The 17,762-nt window shown below is 37.6% G+C and overlaps 1 protein-coding gene across 1 annotated transcript; it reads right to left on the reverse strand.

Moving 5' to 3' along the window:
* Window positions 1–4,569: 4,569 nt before the first annotated feature.
* Window positions 4,570–16,992, reverse strand: tmem244 (transmembrane protein 244). The gene is made up of 6 exons (XM_088909558.1): window positions 16,945–16,992; window positions 15,716–15,801; window positions 15,035–15,111; window positions 10,327–10,452; window positions 8,972–9,016; window positions 4,570–4,664 (listed from the first exon to the last, which is right to left on the reverse strand). The coding sequence occupies exons 1-6, from the start codon at window positions 16,975–16,977 to the stop codon at window positions 4,570–4,572; spliced, it is 462 nt and encodes a 153-aa protein (XP_088765684.1). The 5' UTR covers window positions 16,978–16,992.
* Between the last annotated feature and the right edge of the window lie 770 nt (window positions 16,993–17,762).

Below are 17,762 nucleotides of genomic sequence, written 5' to 3' on the forward strand. Positions count from 1 at the left end.
TGAACATGCATTTTACAGAAAGTGGACTAGTCCACATTTTGAATATTGCTTTCAGTAATAATTAGCATAATTTTGCAATTATATGTTTCTCTTTCTGAAAATGTATGACAAATACTGTATCTTAGATATTTATTATCAATGTCTTTAGTTAAATGACTGTTGGGTTACTGTTGTATCGAGTCAACTATTGGTTTTATTGGTAATATACTGTAATAACAAATTTTCTGTTTACAGTTTCAAAGATATTTGTGTTTCAAACATATTATGAGTGAAATGGTCTAAAGAATAAGGTATTTAGACAATGAATAGTCCATGTGCAATGTATCTGTTATTCCCAGAAGTATATTGTGAGATTTCATAGCACCATTCTGATATTTTAGCACAGAAATTCAACTTTCAGCAGAAATAAATACAATATTCTCCTCACTCTTACATTTCATTAAGGGAGTGTTAGAGTAGTTTTTTTACTGTTTCTCTGGAGCAAAGACTCTAATAATCTCAATAAAACCGACCCACTATCCTCACATTCTGTATTTTTCTTATTTTTTGAGTTTTTATTTTTTTTTTCTTATTTTTTTTATTTTCTTATGATTTTTTTTTTATTTTTAAAAGATACATATTAATTATGCAGGCCCGCTAGTTTGTAGGATAAAAGACTAGTTACCTACAAAATTAGCAACAAAATTAGGTTAAGTTAGACATATTAATTTCACTAAAAACTCCCATACGTTAAGATGATAGAAGCAATCTTACAAACTACCCAGTTTGTGATACAAAAATCTGATCTTGCTGTTATCATAAGTCACCCGTTACAGTAGAAGCAGTCGGCATATTGTTAGGCATACCTTTGCTACAGTCGGTGTAGTGCTCAGTCCTATTGACTCCTGCTACTGAATAGCCTCAGATTTAATGAGCATTGTGTTTCCTTCCTTCCTCTGCATTCCCCTAATCTTATTAAATGATTAATGGTCCAATCTGAGGTGTAGCCATTCACAGAGTTAATGCGATTCTTAAGGATTCTTCGTTTAAGGACTCAGTTAAAGAGACAGACCCTCTGCTAATGCTTAGCTGTTGCCATAATATTATGGAGGCAGATGTCAGAAGGTGCCACACTTCCATAATGTCTATGAAAGTATACCACTGCAAATGTGTCCAGGCTGGATCCCTAACCAAAGTGACAACAAAATAAAATGAATAAAGTTTTGAATAAAATGATTTCTCTGTATCTTCCTCTAGTTAATGCTGCTGAGTGCATATCGCAAAATTTCCATGCAGAAATTCAGTTTGGTAACCACACCCTATACTCTGTCTATTACAGTTACAGGGGGTATAAGCCACGCGGAAACCAAGTTACAATGTATAAAGTACGTTACAGTGAGATAGAACATAACAGTAACCCCAATACCGAATATTGCAACAAATTATTGCAAAACTGTACAATTTGCCAGTTTGTGTTTTACATCTTGTTTCAACTGGAATTTAATGTTTGTATAGGTATACAGTTGACCTGGCATTTAGAACACAGCAGACTCTGTTGACTGCATTTCTAACAGATGGTTCTGTGTTTGTTCATATTTGGTACGTGGCTTTTGTACGTACTGTAGTATTTAAGAATTTGCTGTTACAGCATATACTGTACTGCAAAGGCGAAAGTAAACCACATGGTCCAGTAAATAATGATGTTGCTAGTTTGCAGTGATGATAAAATATTTTTATTCATATCTTCTTTTTTTATTCACATTAGTATAAGATATAGATTACGAATTATAGAGTGCCCTTCATACCTAGACATCCCAGAATACTTAATTAAAACAAGGATTATACAGTACATCAACAAACCAAGTTACAATTGTTTTACATTTTGAAACTCTCAATTTCTTCCTTGATTTGTGTTACAGAGTCCTTTGCAAACAATTTTTCTTGCATCTTCAATTTCTTTGGAGGTCCCAGGAAGCTGGAGCATCCAGAGAAAAACCGACACAACCATGAGGAGAAAATGCCATCACCTCACAGAATCTGCTGAGACTAAGAGCCAAGAGACATCTTTGATAACCATCACTCCACCACACCATCCAAGCTAAGGACTGTACTGGTGGAGACAAAAAGGTATGAAGAAAAGTGAAATGATTTTTTCAACAAAAATTTGAAACACTTCTCATTAGGTGGCTATTGTGCTTAATATGTATATTTTTACAAATATTTGTTTTCAGTGGACTAAATTACAGACCACTGTACAATATCAGTAGCCACAGTAGTGCGTGTGTTCTACACCATCTTTATACTAAAGTATAAATGGATTCTTTATTTTAATATATAGTTTAATTTGTATATATATATCCTAGCATATAATAATGCAATATTACAATTTACTGCATCTCAATAATACACATTAAAAGTAATTTCTGTATTTGAAACATCATCATATTCTCCTATCAACATGATTGAGAGAAACCTGAAACAAATACTGAAACAATACAATAAAAATAAATGTGTTATCTTGTTGGCATATGGAATTTTCTTAACACCTTTGTTTGCAAATCACATAATTCTTTCAGGTTTATGACATTTTGTGAATACAGTATAATATATTTCTGTATTTGTATAAATGTTATACTGTATGTAATAGACCTAATTCAAACATTCTCAAAGTTTACGAGAAGTGACAAGAATCAACTTCTTATTGACTTCAACTTCGTACTGATGTTTATGCAATTGTGTCTTTACATATTAAAAAAAAAACATTTGTCCTTTATTGGATTTTGCAAACCATCAGTAAAATGGCCCTTTCCATCTATGTGACCTAGTAACGTTTTCATTAACAATTTAGGCTAGAGGCAAAACTATTGTACTAGTAAGAGAGAAATATTTTCACCCCTAATTAATATTATTTTTTGGATTGGGTTAATTGGGTTAATGTAATGTCATAAGAACATAAGAAGTGGTGGTGTCTCTTGAAGGAGAGAATGGGTGTCAGTTACTAGGCTTTGAAGGGCTGTTCATTATACACATGGGGTTTTGTGCAAGGAAACATTTCCTATCGTCCATCTTAAATGAATTCCCTCTTCAGTTTGCAGTTGCTACCACGTGTCCTTGTTTCAGTTCCGAGACCAAACAGCCCCAGGAGCTGACCTTATCTCTACCCCTCAGGATTTTACGTGTTTGGATCAACTCTCCTCTTAGTCGCCACATAATGAGCTGAACACTTAACAGCTCATTAGCTGTCTATATACTGTATGACATTCCCCTGAGACCAGTCATTTTTCTTGTTGCTCCTCTTTTAACTCTTTATGCTATAATATTGGTTATGTGGTAGATATTGACCGAAACTTAAAAAAATACATTCTAAATAAGGTCATAGTGTGTTATGAATCCTGATCTTACAGTACCTTCCATGTACTTAAATACAGTACCCTGCTATACTGTACATCCAAGAATTCCGTTTCCTTTTTATATGGCTTACCCACACTGTCTTGATAAGGACACACAGTACACTAATCTACATCTTCTACATGTGTAGCTTCCAGCATCTTAGAATCACCCAAGTGACTTGTACAATCCACATTACTTCTTCTTGTCTGGATTACTTTGGACCTAAATTTAATTTGAAAAGTGTCTGCCCAGTCCATGGTTTTCAGTGAGTTTTCATTAATTCCCTTGCCGTTTGCTATGTTTACCAATCCCCTTACTGTATGTTTGCATAATCTGCAACATAGACTAGTTTTCTATTTGTGCAAGAATGTAAATCCTTGCAGAAGATCAATGAAGAGCAACAGGCCTGAAACACAGGCCTGTGAAACTACCTGATTGGAGGATATGCCTCTTAAAATAATGTTCTCTATGCTATAATCAGTTCTTAATCCATACATTTTATAATATATATATATAAATGTAGATTATTTTGGCTTTTAATTTGAGAATTAATCTTTTCTGAGCAATCTTATCAAAATATTTATGGAGATCTAAATATACAGTATCATGTCCAGTAGTGTTATAGTGCTAAGAAAGAAAATAACAGGTTCAGTAGCTGTTGTCAGAGAGTAATAGCAACAGTTTTAGAAATATAGTTAAATGTTTTAAAGTTGCTTGATATCAAGCAAATAACATTCCACAGTTTCAGTGTTTTGGGCATGACATCTGGAACTTTTGGTATGCTTTTGTTGCACTGTTTTTTAATTTACTGTAAGTTAAAAGTCAAATAAATAAAGCACCTCGTCACCAGCAATGAAAATTCATCGACACTGTGAAAAGTCCTTCTAGGAGACAAATCAAAAGATCCCTGTCAGCTGGTGGGTTTGCTTGGGCCTTGGTATGTGTTCATGAATACTATTTTTGTTATCCTCCCATTTTGTGATTAGAACATTAGACTTTAGATGTTAGGAAGACGGAAAGCTTAGATAGTTCTGCATAATTTTTAACAACATTAAAAAAAACATACAATACACGCACAACAAAAATACATGCAGATACCAAGTCCCTGTGTCATGCCATGGGCATCATACTTTTTTATGAATTACACATCCAAAAAAATAAATAACAACAAATAATATAAAAAAAAACATAAAAACATTGCTAGAAATTTTCAAGATCAGGATAAATGAAATTGTTCTTGTAAAGCTTGTATGCAAGAAGCTGTCCTCCAAAAATCATTACTAACAAGCCAGCACCTAAAAAATGAAAAATACACAAAAAAAAAACAAATTAGCAAAACACATTTAAAATACATACAGTGCATGTGATCATTGTTAAATAATTGGTGTCTCATTTGGAAAAGTGATAACACCATTCTCCTTTTAGGCAAAGTATAAATCCACAGTGACTTTGCTTATTGCTCCACCTCCTTCCAGCAGCTTCAGTAATGTTTTGTTGTACTTGTCTCTTCTGACGAATTGATCAGATTAAAGTCATAATGGAGTTAACGATCCACCAAAGTTCTTGTTTAAGTAGTATTGGTCACTCATCATCATTGGCCATTTCTTTTCATGTTTTATGTTGACCTTATCTTTTTTGGCAAGATTTGAAAAGTTAAACAACAAGTTAAGTTGTTTAAAAAAACTATCCATTCTGTACCATGTACAGTACGTGAACCAGAGGTTTCATACTATCTGAGGTACACAAAACTGTTAATAATAATAATAATAATAATAATAATAATAATAATAATTTTGGCACACATCTGCCATTTATTGTGCATTTTACAGAACTGCCATGGGAGAGAAATGGGCCATCAAGACTCCCTGAGTACAGTAACGTGGTACTGTACATACACATTAGCACAACAATGACACATGAACTAAGACTGTATACTGACATACAACTCCCCTCCAGAAAACTGAAAAACACAACTCTTCCAGTCTAGTGGAGACCAGACTCTAGTTGGTCAGAGAGGAGGACCCATGGGCACTGAAGCCGCATCATCCAGCAGAAATGGAATCGGCTTCAGTGCCAGGTCATGTAGGTGCTGCCACCTTGTGGAGGTGACTGGAGTGCCATCGTGACCTGTCAGAGAGGCTGAGGGTAGCTGGGCCTAGTTGCTCTGTGACCTGCATGGCGGAAGACTAAAATAACTAGAGCTTGTGCTCTCCAAGATAGCATGCAAAGTAGTTTTACCCTGTGTGATTTATCATAATGTGTCTTCATCCATTGCTGGCTTTCTGCCACTAAGCTGAGGGAGTGCGTGACAGAAGATGTAGTTCATATCCTAGCATTAAGGCGGCTGGTGAGCTGCCAGGCATGGCATGCTGTGTGGCCCTGTAGTGGGGCAGGGTGAGGAGGAGAGTGGTTGAGAAGCCAAAGAGGACTGAAACTCAGCAGACACAAACTGCGGCCCACTGTCGGTGGTGATGGTGGTTCGATGGTGGTTCCCCAGCAGGCAGAGAGGGAATCCAGGAAGTCAGTGACCACATCAAGCCATTAGGAGTGTAAATCATAAAACACTATGAGGAAACACTGATGGAGTAGGACACTGTTTATCTCCCCACAGATGTCCAGCTGGAGATTATCCCAGGGCTTGGTCTGCCAGCCGAGGGGCTGGAGAGGTAGTATAGCCTCCTGTTTTTCCACTTAGGAGGCAGATTTCACAGTTCCTGATGAGTGCTTCGATGTCTCTGTTAATTTCTGGCCACCACACCGGATCCCGGCACCATTGTTTGAAATTCGCTATTCCCAAATGGCCGTCATGTGCCAACTTTAACACTCGCACCTGAAGGCAGGCAGGAATAACAGCTACATTCCCCTGGGCAACACAGGATTCATTCCCGGAGAGCTCATCTTTAACACAATGGAAGGGGCTTAGCTCAGCAGGGACTTTGAGGGGCCATCCCGAGCATATGAAGATGAGAAACTAGGAAAGCAATGGGTCCTGGTCTGAGAGCTGATGAAGCTCCTGGAGAGAGACTACGACTTGGAGTGGGATATGGAGCATTTGGTTAGGCTCAAGGGTGTCTGGGTCAGAGTTGCCAGTCGTGTTGGGAATGAGAGGGATTGCACATCTGCTACTACATTGTGGCATCTAGGAGTGAACTGCAGGGAAAAATTGTACTGGTGATCCCTGTGAACCAGGGGTGGTGCTTCAGTGGCCAGTGGCTCATGGATGATGTGGAGAGCAGTGCTCTAAGCGGTCTGTCCGCAGCATGAATGCATGGCTGTACAAGTACATATGCTACCTTTCTCATACTCAGATGCAGCCCAATGGTCTCTTGCTCACCCACTGAGTACTTCTGTTTTGTAATGCTGAGAGCCTGGGAGACAAAAGTGATTAGCTGCTCCACACCATTGTGAAGCTGGGACAGCCCCGTTCCCAGAGCTTTGCTGGAGGCGTCATGTGATGAGGGTGGGTCTAGAGAGATTAAATTGCACCAGGATGATTGGGTAGGTAAGATGGGCCTTCATGACAGCTTTGGAGCAGCCAGGCGTCCAGGCCCAGGGTGCATCCTTCTGCAGCAGATTTGCAGTGGCTGGGTAGTGTGGTAGGAACTTCAGGTAATAAGCAGTCATTGCCAGGAAGGAAGCAACGTGAGCCATTGTGTGGTAGATGTTGGGATGTTCAGAATGGCCTCAATGTAGAGTACAGTGGGGTGAGGGCAGATGCTGTTAAACAGAGACCTACAAACTCAATGAGCATTGGGCTAAAGACACATTTCTCACTACTGAGGGTAGACTCTGCACCTCAAACACTTTGCAGGAGTGTTCATCTAACAGCAGTTGAGCCATGGACCACAATATCACCTGGCTAGGTAGATGACTTGGTATTCCTGAAAGGATAGTGGACAAGGGGCAGAACTCATTCTGAAAGGTACCCTTGTGTAGTGAAAGACGTGTGTGATGAAATCTGTGAGGTTCCGGCTGTCAGGGTGGAGAGGAACCTGAAGGTAACTCTGTTGGAGATTAAGTTTCAAGAAGACAATGAAGTCAAAGAATTGTGTGGTGAGCTCCTCCACTTTAAGGAGGGGGTACTTGTCCACTATAATGGATTTGTTCACTACCCTTTGGTCCACACAGATTCACAGGGCCCCTGATTTTTTCCTGACAACTACCGCATGGGATACTCAATGGGAGGCATTGACCAGTTAAATAATGCCAGCTTTCAGGAGTCTCTGGAGCTCCACAGTGACTCCATCATGGAGGGCCAGTGGGATGCAGTGAAGCCTTGGACCAAAGCACACCAGTAAACTGACAGAGCCCACAACATCAATCTTAGAACTGGTGTAGCCACACAGGGTGGTAGATGGTGCGTGGATGGCCAGGTAAGAGAAACACTGCTGCACTGTCGAGAGGTTCAGGATTGAGACTGCAGCCCCAGTGTCCAGTAGCAGAGGAATGCACATGTTGTCCAGCTCAGCAGTGCGCGTTTTGAATGCTCTGGATGCTGAGAGCACTGTGTGGATTGTAGTGGGTATAGCGGAAGAAGGCGAGTGTGGAGGCTATCATGGTTAAGAAGCAGTTGCAGAATGACAGACTCTGTCAAAATTGTTGTTTTTTCTGCAATGCCAACATTGATACCTTCGTGCTGGACAGTTCTGTAAGAACTTAAGTACTGTAGCAGCTTTCTGTCCCCCACAGTACCCTCGATGTCCAGTATAAGGGGCTCCTCTTGGCACACTGCCTTCAGCTCCCTGTCTCTGCCCAACCAGGTTGGGGCTGAATCGCCACAATGTTTTCTGAAAATATAGCTCAATCATTAAAAGTAATTATGTTCTGTGCTCCATGTCATCCATGCCATTTAACAAACCCTAAGCAGAATGTAATACATTCCAAAGATTATGAGGCTCACTGAGTATAGATGACCTTCTACTGAAAACTTGAGTTGGTCGAATCTTTGCTTGACATTCACTAACTGATAGAGGGACCTTATAGAGATAGCTGGATTTATTCTGAAATCCTGTGTACAATTAGTATTGTACACAGACAGAGGCGATTCAATTGATTTGTGGCTTGTTAGGGTAGTTTATGTTATGTCAGAACGCAGTGTTAGTTCATGCGACTTCGTGAACTATCTTGCTGAAAAACAAAAAACACACAAAAAAATCTGTCCTTGAATAATAATACAAACGGCTGTAATTCAGAATTTTATTACACAATTATTAAAATAAAACAGGATATATCTGCACAGTGTGTAGTACTATGGTTAAGATTAAGCTCAAGAAAAAAAAACACTGCACTTGCTATACAGTAATTAACTTTTACAGTAATTCTGTATTTTGAAAATCTATTTATAACTTAAATCTATTTCTAAAATGGATAAGGAGAATTTTCACAAGTCCTCTAATGAAAAGCAGCATATTTTTATTACCATGCATTTGGTTTACCAATATCATTCTAGGATTCAGCTTGTACTGTAATTCATTTACATTATTCCAGTAAATCTGAAGGTGAATTTAACATGATGACCCACAAATGGCTCTGATGTGATATACTGTACTGTATTGTTTGTTCTGCAAATCTTAAAGTTTCAATGAATAAAGTTCTACATTACCTAAGGCAATCCACCAAGGCTCTGTTGATGGGAAATCAGACATTACTGTAAATAAAAATATAACATTAGCCAGTTCTACTGGTGTTTGCATTCATATACAGTATCTTTTGCTTCTCACGGAAATACTCTGTCTCCTTATTCCCTCTACTCTGTACTATCCTTACACTCTGTGAGGATCCTCTGTGTCCTTGATTCTAGTGGTAGTGTTGCTTCAGAATGGATTTATTGGAGAGAAATCTCAAAGTGCTCGTGGATTTGGCAATCTCTAATTAAATAGTTCCAAACAGAGGTTAAGTGTGTTACAGCCCAGGCTGAGGAACCTGTTGAAGATTATGCAATTCACTTGCCTTTGAAACTAGTGCCACAGGTTTAAATCTCTGCTGGACCCGGGCTATACAGTACACTCAGCCTTTAAAGAGAATAGTGAAAAGACACAGTCTTTCCCATTTAATGAAACAGGTGATAACGTGTTAAAAATGCAATGTTGCCTTAATACTTCTTGCAGTTTGGAGTAAGGCTGACTTTGGAACTTTTAGAACTGACTCATTAGCAGTGATTGCAGTGGCAGCCCTTGACCTGGAAGTCTGGTGTTTCTATAGGTTTTCTTTCCAAACCAGCTCTTAACAAGCTCAATCAGCTCATTATTGTCTTAAATGGCCATTTAAACTTGCATAAATACTTTTGAAATATGTTTACCAGTGAAATTAGTCCATTTTTGTTTTTCAGAAGTCCCTAAACTGTAAACTAAACTTACAGTTGTCCATGAGAAAAACACATTTTTGTGCTCTAGGACTACAATGTGAATCTATTATGTAATGATGTAGAAAAGCTGGATTTAAACTAAAATGTCAACACCTAAAAGTTCATTAAACAATGGCAAACTGCTTTTAATCATATTAATAAGTGTGCTTCTGCAGTTGTGAAGTCCTAAGAATCATACCCATCGATTTTTTAAACCATTTTATTTCATTCAGGGTTGCGGGGGAGCTGGAGCCTATCCTAGCAAGCAACGGGCGCAAGACAGGATGCCAGTCCATTACAGGGCACACACAGGCACACACACTCACACCAGGGCCATTTTTCGCAGAAGCCAATTCACCTACAATACCAGTGTGTCTTTGTTCCCACGAACATGGGGAGAGCATACAAACGCCTCCCAGACAGCACCCCAGGCTGGGACTTGAACCCAGAGCCCCATTGCTGTGTGGCAATGCTAACCATTGTGCTGATAATTAATTAGAGTTATATTAATTATATTTATTTTTAAATGCATTAAAACATATTATATTTATTTTTATATTTATAATATTTATTTATACATATTTTGTTTGTGTTGATTTCTTGGATTTTCTTACCTCCAGTTGTCAGGCCAACGTGTACAAGGATGACCGTGATAGCATAGTCCCATACCCACTCCTCGACTATCCAAGCAAACATCAAGCCACTCAACAAGCAGGTGACCTCCAAGGAAATGACATTCACTGTGAATGAAAGAGCCAGAAGTCAGCCTGCAGAAAAAATATGTTCTCAACAAATCATGCTGTAAAATTGACATTGCATAGCGCTGTACAATTTCAAATCCTAATCGTTGTTATTCAGTCTTTTAAGAACCAGCCACATTTCTACTTAAAATAAAGCTGCTAGATTCCTTTACTGTACATATTATAAACACAGACACCATTTTCGTACTGAAAAGCAGACAAACTAGTGCAGACCTCATGAACTACAGTAGTTATGCTTCAGAAGGAACACATTGCGGCAGCCTTCTTTCCCCCGCCTAACCTCATCTAACGCTTTCGAGGGAAACACCCTGGGGCTGGACTGGCGCAACCCGGACCCCAGAACTGGAAGCTGCAGTCGGTTCCAGATGGGTGATGAGGGCAAATGGTGGCTTTACCAGTAGCTCCTTTGGGTCCCAGCCCCACATATATAGTAACGTGTAAAAAAACTCACGCTACAATATTAATAAAAATATGTATTATATCAAACATGCATAGTATAGGATTATGTAAAATGGATTTGAATGAGAGATGCATAAGATTAAGGACTTTGTTGTAACCATTTATTTGGCTACAGTTCCGTCGTTTATCAAATGTGTCTGTGCCTTGCATTCTACAGTATGTTAGTGCTTCTGTTTGTCTGTTCCTTTTTGCCTGCGTTGTGTCTTGTCTGTCATCATTCTGGTTAGGGAGGTCAAGATTGGAGTGGGGAACAGTTCCTATTTGTGGAACTGTTTAGAGATGTCTTGGCATCTTAAAATTCTTATGCTGCCTGCAAATCAAGGCTGATGCTGTTGCTCCAAAACAATGAAATTTTGTGAAAAAATTCAATTGTCTGCTTAAAAGGACTAGAGTCCTACTGTACAGTATGTGCTATCATCAACACAGTTGCAAAAGATTCTATATATCCAGTAGGAGAAGAGACACACCAACACTGATGAACTCTCCTAAGGATTGAAGCCTTTTTCAAGGTGAGCCAAGGCAGTCACACCAGTGGAGGACAGAAAAAATATTTCAAAGATACATCGATGTCTCTTAATCAAAAGTGGAGAAAATTATCCTCAATTTCTAGGAGTAGCCAATGAAACAATGAGTATTAACTGTACATCCTATTATATCTCATTTATATGTGAATTACAGTGTATACTGGAATTTTAAGACAAATTATTGTTTTTCACTTAGTCTCAGAAGCGGGATACAGGAAGTGTTAGTGGGATCTCAACATCTCATGTGTAGCTCTCTTGTTTATGTTGTTTATTTACGTGTTATGTCTTGTTTTTTGTGTAAAAAGTATCCCTAGCACTACATATTGCCCTAGGAGATTTAGACAGATGGAACACCTATGTTGATGCTGTGTATAGATTACAGATTGGGCTTTAACACAATTGTTCCCGCCAAGCTGATCCCAAAACTATTATTTAACTGCAACTGGATACTGGATTTCCTGATGGGCACACCTCAGGTGATGAAAATTGGCAACAATATCTGCTCTACAGTGATCCTAGACACTGGAGCTCCACAAGGCTGCTGTTTCAGTCCTAGGCTGTACTCCTTGTTCACCTATGACTGTACAGCCACTTACAACAGCAACCAACATTATTAAGTTTAAGATAAGATCACTTTATTGGCCATATACAACTTCTTGTATTAGTAATTTAGCATACCCCAGCTTGCTCTCCATGAGACACACAGACAGAGAGAGAAGGTTGGGGTCAGAGCACAGGGTCAGCCATTTATACAGCACCCCTGACATAGCTGGGGTTAAGGGCCTTGCTCAGGGGCCCAACAGAGTAGGACTCCTCTGCTGGCCACAGGATATGAACCAGCAACCTTCTAGCCACAAGTGCAGATCCTTAGCCACAGAGCCACAACACTACCCCGAAAGTTTTCAGAGTTTGCACCATTATTGGGCTGATCAGCAACAATGACGAGTCCACAGATAGGAGTGAGGAGGAGCATCTTACAAGATGGTGCCTTGACAACAACCTGGCCCTGATTATCAACAAGACAAAAGAACTCTTTGTGGACTTCAGGAGACCCAGAGAGAGTCCTGCCCCACAGCAGTAGAAACTCTCAGGTGCTTCAGGTTCCTCAGACTGCAGATCTCCACTGACTTGGCTTGGTCTCACAACACTGTAGCCAGTCTGAAGAAGGCACAACAGCACCTGCACTTTCTCCAGTGTTTAAAAAAAAGAGGTATGGGGAAGCAGCATCTCATGAACTTTTAACGCAGCACCATAGAATGTGTTCTCACTAGTGGCATCACTGTACTGTGTGTATCACAGCAGTACTACCATGCATGACAGAGATGCACTACAAAGGGTTGTGGCAACAGCACAGAGGATTACAGGATGTGATTTACCATCAATCGGTGAGATTCATACCATCTGCTGTCTCAATAAAGCCCAATCCATCATTCAGGATCCCAACCATCCCGGCCACAGACTGTTCTCCCCCTGGGCTCTGGCAAGCGGTACCAAACTATTAAAGCACGGACCACTAGCCTCAAGAGCAGCTTCTACCCTACTGCCGTACGCATCCTCAACAACTAACTGCAGTGCCTCAGAAATCAATGCATCTCTGCATTATGCACTTTTTGCAGGGTCTACCATGTTTTTCTTCTCTTATTGTTGTTATCATGTATTATGTTTGTAATGTACTGTCTACATTGTGTGGTGTTGTCTGTCATACTGTGTCTATGTCTGTACAGTGTACAGTGTCCCGAAAGATCAACATGAATAAGAATTCCAATGTACATGTGCATTTTGCAATAAACCTTTCTACGCTACTAATGTATCCTACCATAATCAGACTTTTATCAGTGTGTTTAGAAGAAGTATTAATGGACACAATACTGGGTTCAAAAGATAGGATTACATTCATGAATTAAATACTTCACTAAAGAAGAAAAAATCTCCTAAAGAGATGTATTAAAGGTAGGCCAGGTAATGATATCAAAAATGATAGTCATTCCTGAGTGAAAGTGTCTACTAGTGTTTATATAATAAGGGGTATCAGAAGGTATAAGATTTGCAAGCCTTCATGAAGTCCTTGACATGTCCAAGGGAACCTCTGTTGCCTTTTGTCCAAGAGAATCTGCTCAAAAGCATACTTGATTTGAAATTTGTCAAGATCAACATCAACATGACGCACATAAATATTTTTAAAAAGACTTGTACCAGTGATGATTCCAATATGGATCTGGTATTATCATCAATACCAAACTGGAACAAAATAGCAACTATTGAAGCATAAAAGGTTACATACAGTACCTTCCCCCAATAAATATATTCACTAATCAATGGAGAAAGTATTACTAGTACAGTACATCTTTGAGAAAATGAAAACTTCCTGCTTTTGAAATACCTGCCACACAACAGGATACCTGGTATCGCAAAGAATTATTGTAACACCTTGAATCTTTACACAATGAGAAAACCGCTGTGGAAAACTGGCTGAAGACATGTATCTCCTCATACATGTGTGGTTTTGAATAAAGATGGTAAGATGAGTCATTCACCATACAGCCCTGATCTGGCCCCTCATTTCCTCTTTAGAAATTTTAAAAAAGGCTTTGCGTTGTTGATGAGTTTCAGTTGACAAATAGTTTGAGCTGGATGTTTCCAGGTGGTTTGAAGCATAACCTTATGTTTTCTGTTCACAAGAACTGTTGTGTGTTGAACTAAGATCATGTTAGATTAGGAATTGTATTACTGTATGTCATGATATAAAACATAATGGAAAAACCTAAAATTCACTGTACTGTATGTATTCTATGTAACAAAAGGCAGTGATCCTTCTAAGACCTGTGCCTTTGGGATGATCCCTGGAATTTATTGTTATGTCATTATTTATTCAAATATTCAAATTGTAATCACAAATTGCAATCATTGTGCTATAATCATGTATAATTGCGTGTGGGGGCAGTTCAAATTGGAGGATATTCTTGGAGAAAATTCCAAGAGAGAGAAAGATCTGCCGGAGGTAATCCTGCAATGGACTTGAATCCCATCCGGTGGGGTGTCATGTACTCTCAATTCCACTTAATGCCAAAGAAATCGAAATATCGTTATATAATCATAATATAACCAACCCTCGTTGATGAGTTACGAGTATTGAAAAGGGATATTGTTACAATATTTTATATTCATTACCCAAACCAATGTGGAATGAAGTTTAAAAAAACAGGTCTCTTGGGTGTACCACTATCAGGAGGTGAAGAAATTTGTTAAACCTAGGCCACTTTACCCACCAACTGCTGAAAGTAAAGCTAAAGAAATTTAGTTTTATTTAATAGGATGTTAACGAATCCCAAAGCCACTGGTAAATTATTTTATTTACTAAACAGAATGTGAAGAAAAATATCGAATATCGAATATCTACTACATGTATAATTATGCTATACAGACAGCACTACAATTATTCAAATGCACTGTACATTTTTCATGAATTCAATAACAAATATTAACTTTTACCTTTTTAAAAGATGAATTGAAACAGATATGTTATTCGCATCTTGTTTATATTGTAAAGCCTCAACTAAATATGGCTTTGTGAAACTTACCTAAATATTTTTTGTTTGTCCATGAAGGCTTTGTTTTATAATCAAAAGGTGCCAAGAGGCTATCAGTATCTTCCACCCTAAAGTAAATATACATAGAGATTAAAACATGTAAACATTTTCTAGTTGTGTACACCACTAATGTAGCACAATTTCATTTTAATATGTAATTTTGAAGAAGTGTAAATTCGTTTAGGAAGAATAAAAAGATGCTGCAACCAATTAACTCGGAAAATTTACATCCAAAAGCAAAAGTATTCAAGTAAAAAAAATGCAAATTAACCTTTTCATTTACTTCAGAAAAACAGAAGAATTATATGGATGATTAAGCAAGTCATGTAAGAAGAATTTTAAGTTTATAATATTTTTGTTAGTTTGTTTTTCAGTATTCACAATAGCACCTTGTCAATAGAGGTTCATACTTTCTGTTATTGTTTCCTTTAATTTTGTATTTTTTGTACAGTGTAGTGTAGAGTGTGTGTAGATTGTAGTGTGTTGTGTTGAGTGTATAAAAAATAATTTATATTTAATCTAATAACAATGTTTGAAGCTATAATACACAGTTGCCTTTAACTGGAAGCAACATCTTGTTGTGCATCTCAGTGCAGTCAGGGAAAAGAGCAGAACATTTATTGGAAGAAGGACAGTTTTTTAAATGAATGCGGTTTCTTCTTTCAGCCTTACCTGAGCACACCAATGCACAGACTGACAGTAATGTAAAATACTGTATAGAATGTCACCAAACACATCAGCAGATTCAGGACAACAGTCTGAAAAAATATTTTGAAAATAAAATTTAGTTTAACTTACAGTAATGTAGTATAGTAATAAAATGTAACCTACAGGCTAATATGACAAGTTGATAGTATTAAACGTATATACTGTGTTCTATATACAAGTAGCATTTAACACTAAATTGATATTTTAATACATTAACTCTGGTCTAAACTGAACATAAACCAATAACAGAAACAAAGATTAGGGTAGCAAAGACTCAATTTCTTAGTCCGAAATTGAGTATGAACATGTTTTTAGGAACATATTTTGCCTTGCACACATTTGTTGGCTACTGTACCAACAGAGGAGCAGAAACATTTATCTACAGCATGCAACATAGCTCGTAGTAAGGTTAGCTGCATTTCACTGACTTCACATACTGTATAGTAATTACAATACTTAAGGAAACAATAACTTTTAAAATGATAAAAAGCACAATTAACATGTATTTTATTTTTTTACTATAAAATGTTTATCAAATAATTCAATAAATGCAGTGGGACATTGCTTCCTTTTGGAACCGTTTTCTTAGTTATCATAACATGAAAAATTCTGATGTTCACTAAATCCCTGATAGAATAGTGCATGACCTGAAACAGCCAGCGTCTTTTGTGTATCCGTTTCCTTAATAATAAAATCTTAAATACTGAAAAAAACTTCAGTACTGCAGTGTTTACATAGAGACTTGCTTTCTTTGAAAACAGTTTTCTTTTCTTGTTCAGTGAATTATTTATCAAAAATTTAAATGATAAGATTTCATACATACATAGGTGTTTTAGTAATGACATCAAGTATTTTAGTACAGTATGTACTGTAGCTGATTATTACATTACTTGCATCAAACATTGCTAACTGCCTATATAAAAATAGTAATTGTAATTATCTTTAGTAACATAACCAATTAAAAATTCAAAGCATTTTTTTTAAATTTAGAGAACAATATTTCATTTTTTTTAAAAGCTGTATGCACGTGTAGAAATTATTCAAGATGCTGAGCGTTGCATATGGAAAACTTGTATTCATCTTATCGTAATTACTAATAGCATTAAAACACAGGAGAGAAACAAGGCCAATTATTTTTTGCTTGGTTACCTTTCTAGAATCGCCTTTAAAATAAGCCAATGTAAAAAGTTTACCTTTGTGTCAGCAATCTTGATCTTGATTGCCATGTAACCATGCTGTCTTACTAAAATAGCTTCACAAAATATGGTTAATTGCTAGAAACGCTTTGTAGAACTCATGTAAGCAATTACAGCAGTAGTGGGATCTGTTCTTTTAGGCTTTATTGGATTACACGGATAACAGCCATCTGCCAATCCAAGGTGAACAAAGCACAGAAGCACTGCCCACACTCATACCTGCCAGTATTTAAAAACACACTGCGACAATATGTACTGTGTCAAAATGAAATGTCCTGCTTAATAATATCAAAAGATTTTAATGTATGATGCTTGTAACCTTAATTTCACATTCTTTTATTAAAATATTAACAGCTGGTTTAGTTTCAAGTTCTGCCAGTTTTTGTTACTTGATAATTCATTGCCAACTGCTTTAAAATGCAAATAGGCCATTGAACTCATTGGGATGACTGTCTAACTTTGTCATGAGGTGATGAAGCTCGGGGTTCATGAAGTGTGCTATGCAATCACAAAGGAAACTTTGGTAAGGCAAGCCTGTTAAAGATGATGTTGTTGATCACAAACATTAGCATTGTTAAGCCTTAGTAAACATTTCTACAAGGACAATGAAATTTGTGTTTTTTAGTCTGAGGTACAGTACAAGTTTAAATGTACAGCAAAGAGCACAGAGCCAATAAAGTTGACTAGGGACTTTAAACTTATCATGAAAATAAAATCCTTCACTAATCCAAATAATGATTCAGTAGTATGGTCAAACCCTAGTTAAGACGGAGAAGAGGTGTGACTATAATGTACAGATTTATTACGAAACTTGC

Source organism: Atractosteus spatula, chromosome 2 (assembly GCF_055471065.1).
Source record: "Atractosteus spatula isolate fAtrSpa1 chromosome 2, fAtrSpa1.hap1, whole genome shotgun sequence".
NCBI classification, from domain to species: domain Eukaryota; kingdom Metazoa; phylum Chordata; class Actinopteri; order Semionotiformes; family Lepisosteidae; genus Atractosteus; species Atractosteus spatula.

Coding starts and splice junctions, on each gene's coding strand:
- tmem244 (XM_088909558.1), bottom strand. CDS start 16,977: ATGGCAATCAAGATCAAGATTGCTGACACAAAG. Junction 15,802..16,944: donor TCAAGATTGCTGACACAAAG/GTAAACTTTTTA, acceptor ATATTTTTTCAG/ACTGTTGTCCTGAATCTGCT. Junction 10,453..15,034: donor GACAAACAAAAAATATTTAG/GTAAGTTTCACA, acceptor TTTCATTCACAG/TGAATGTCATTTCCTTGGAG.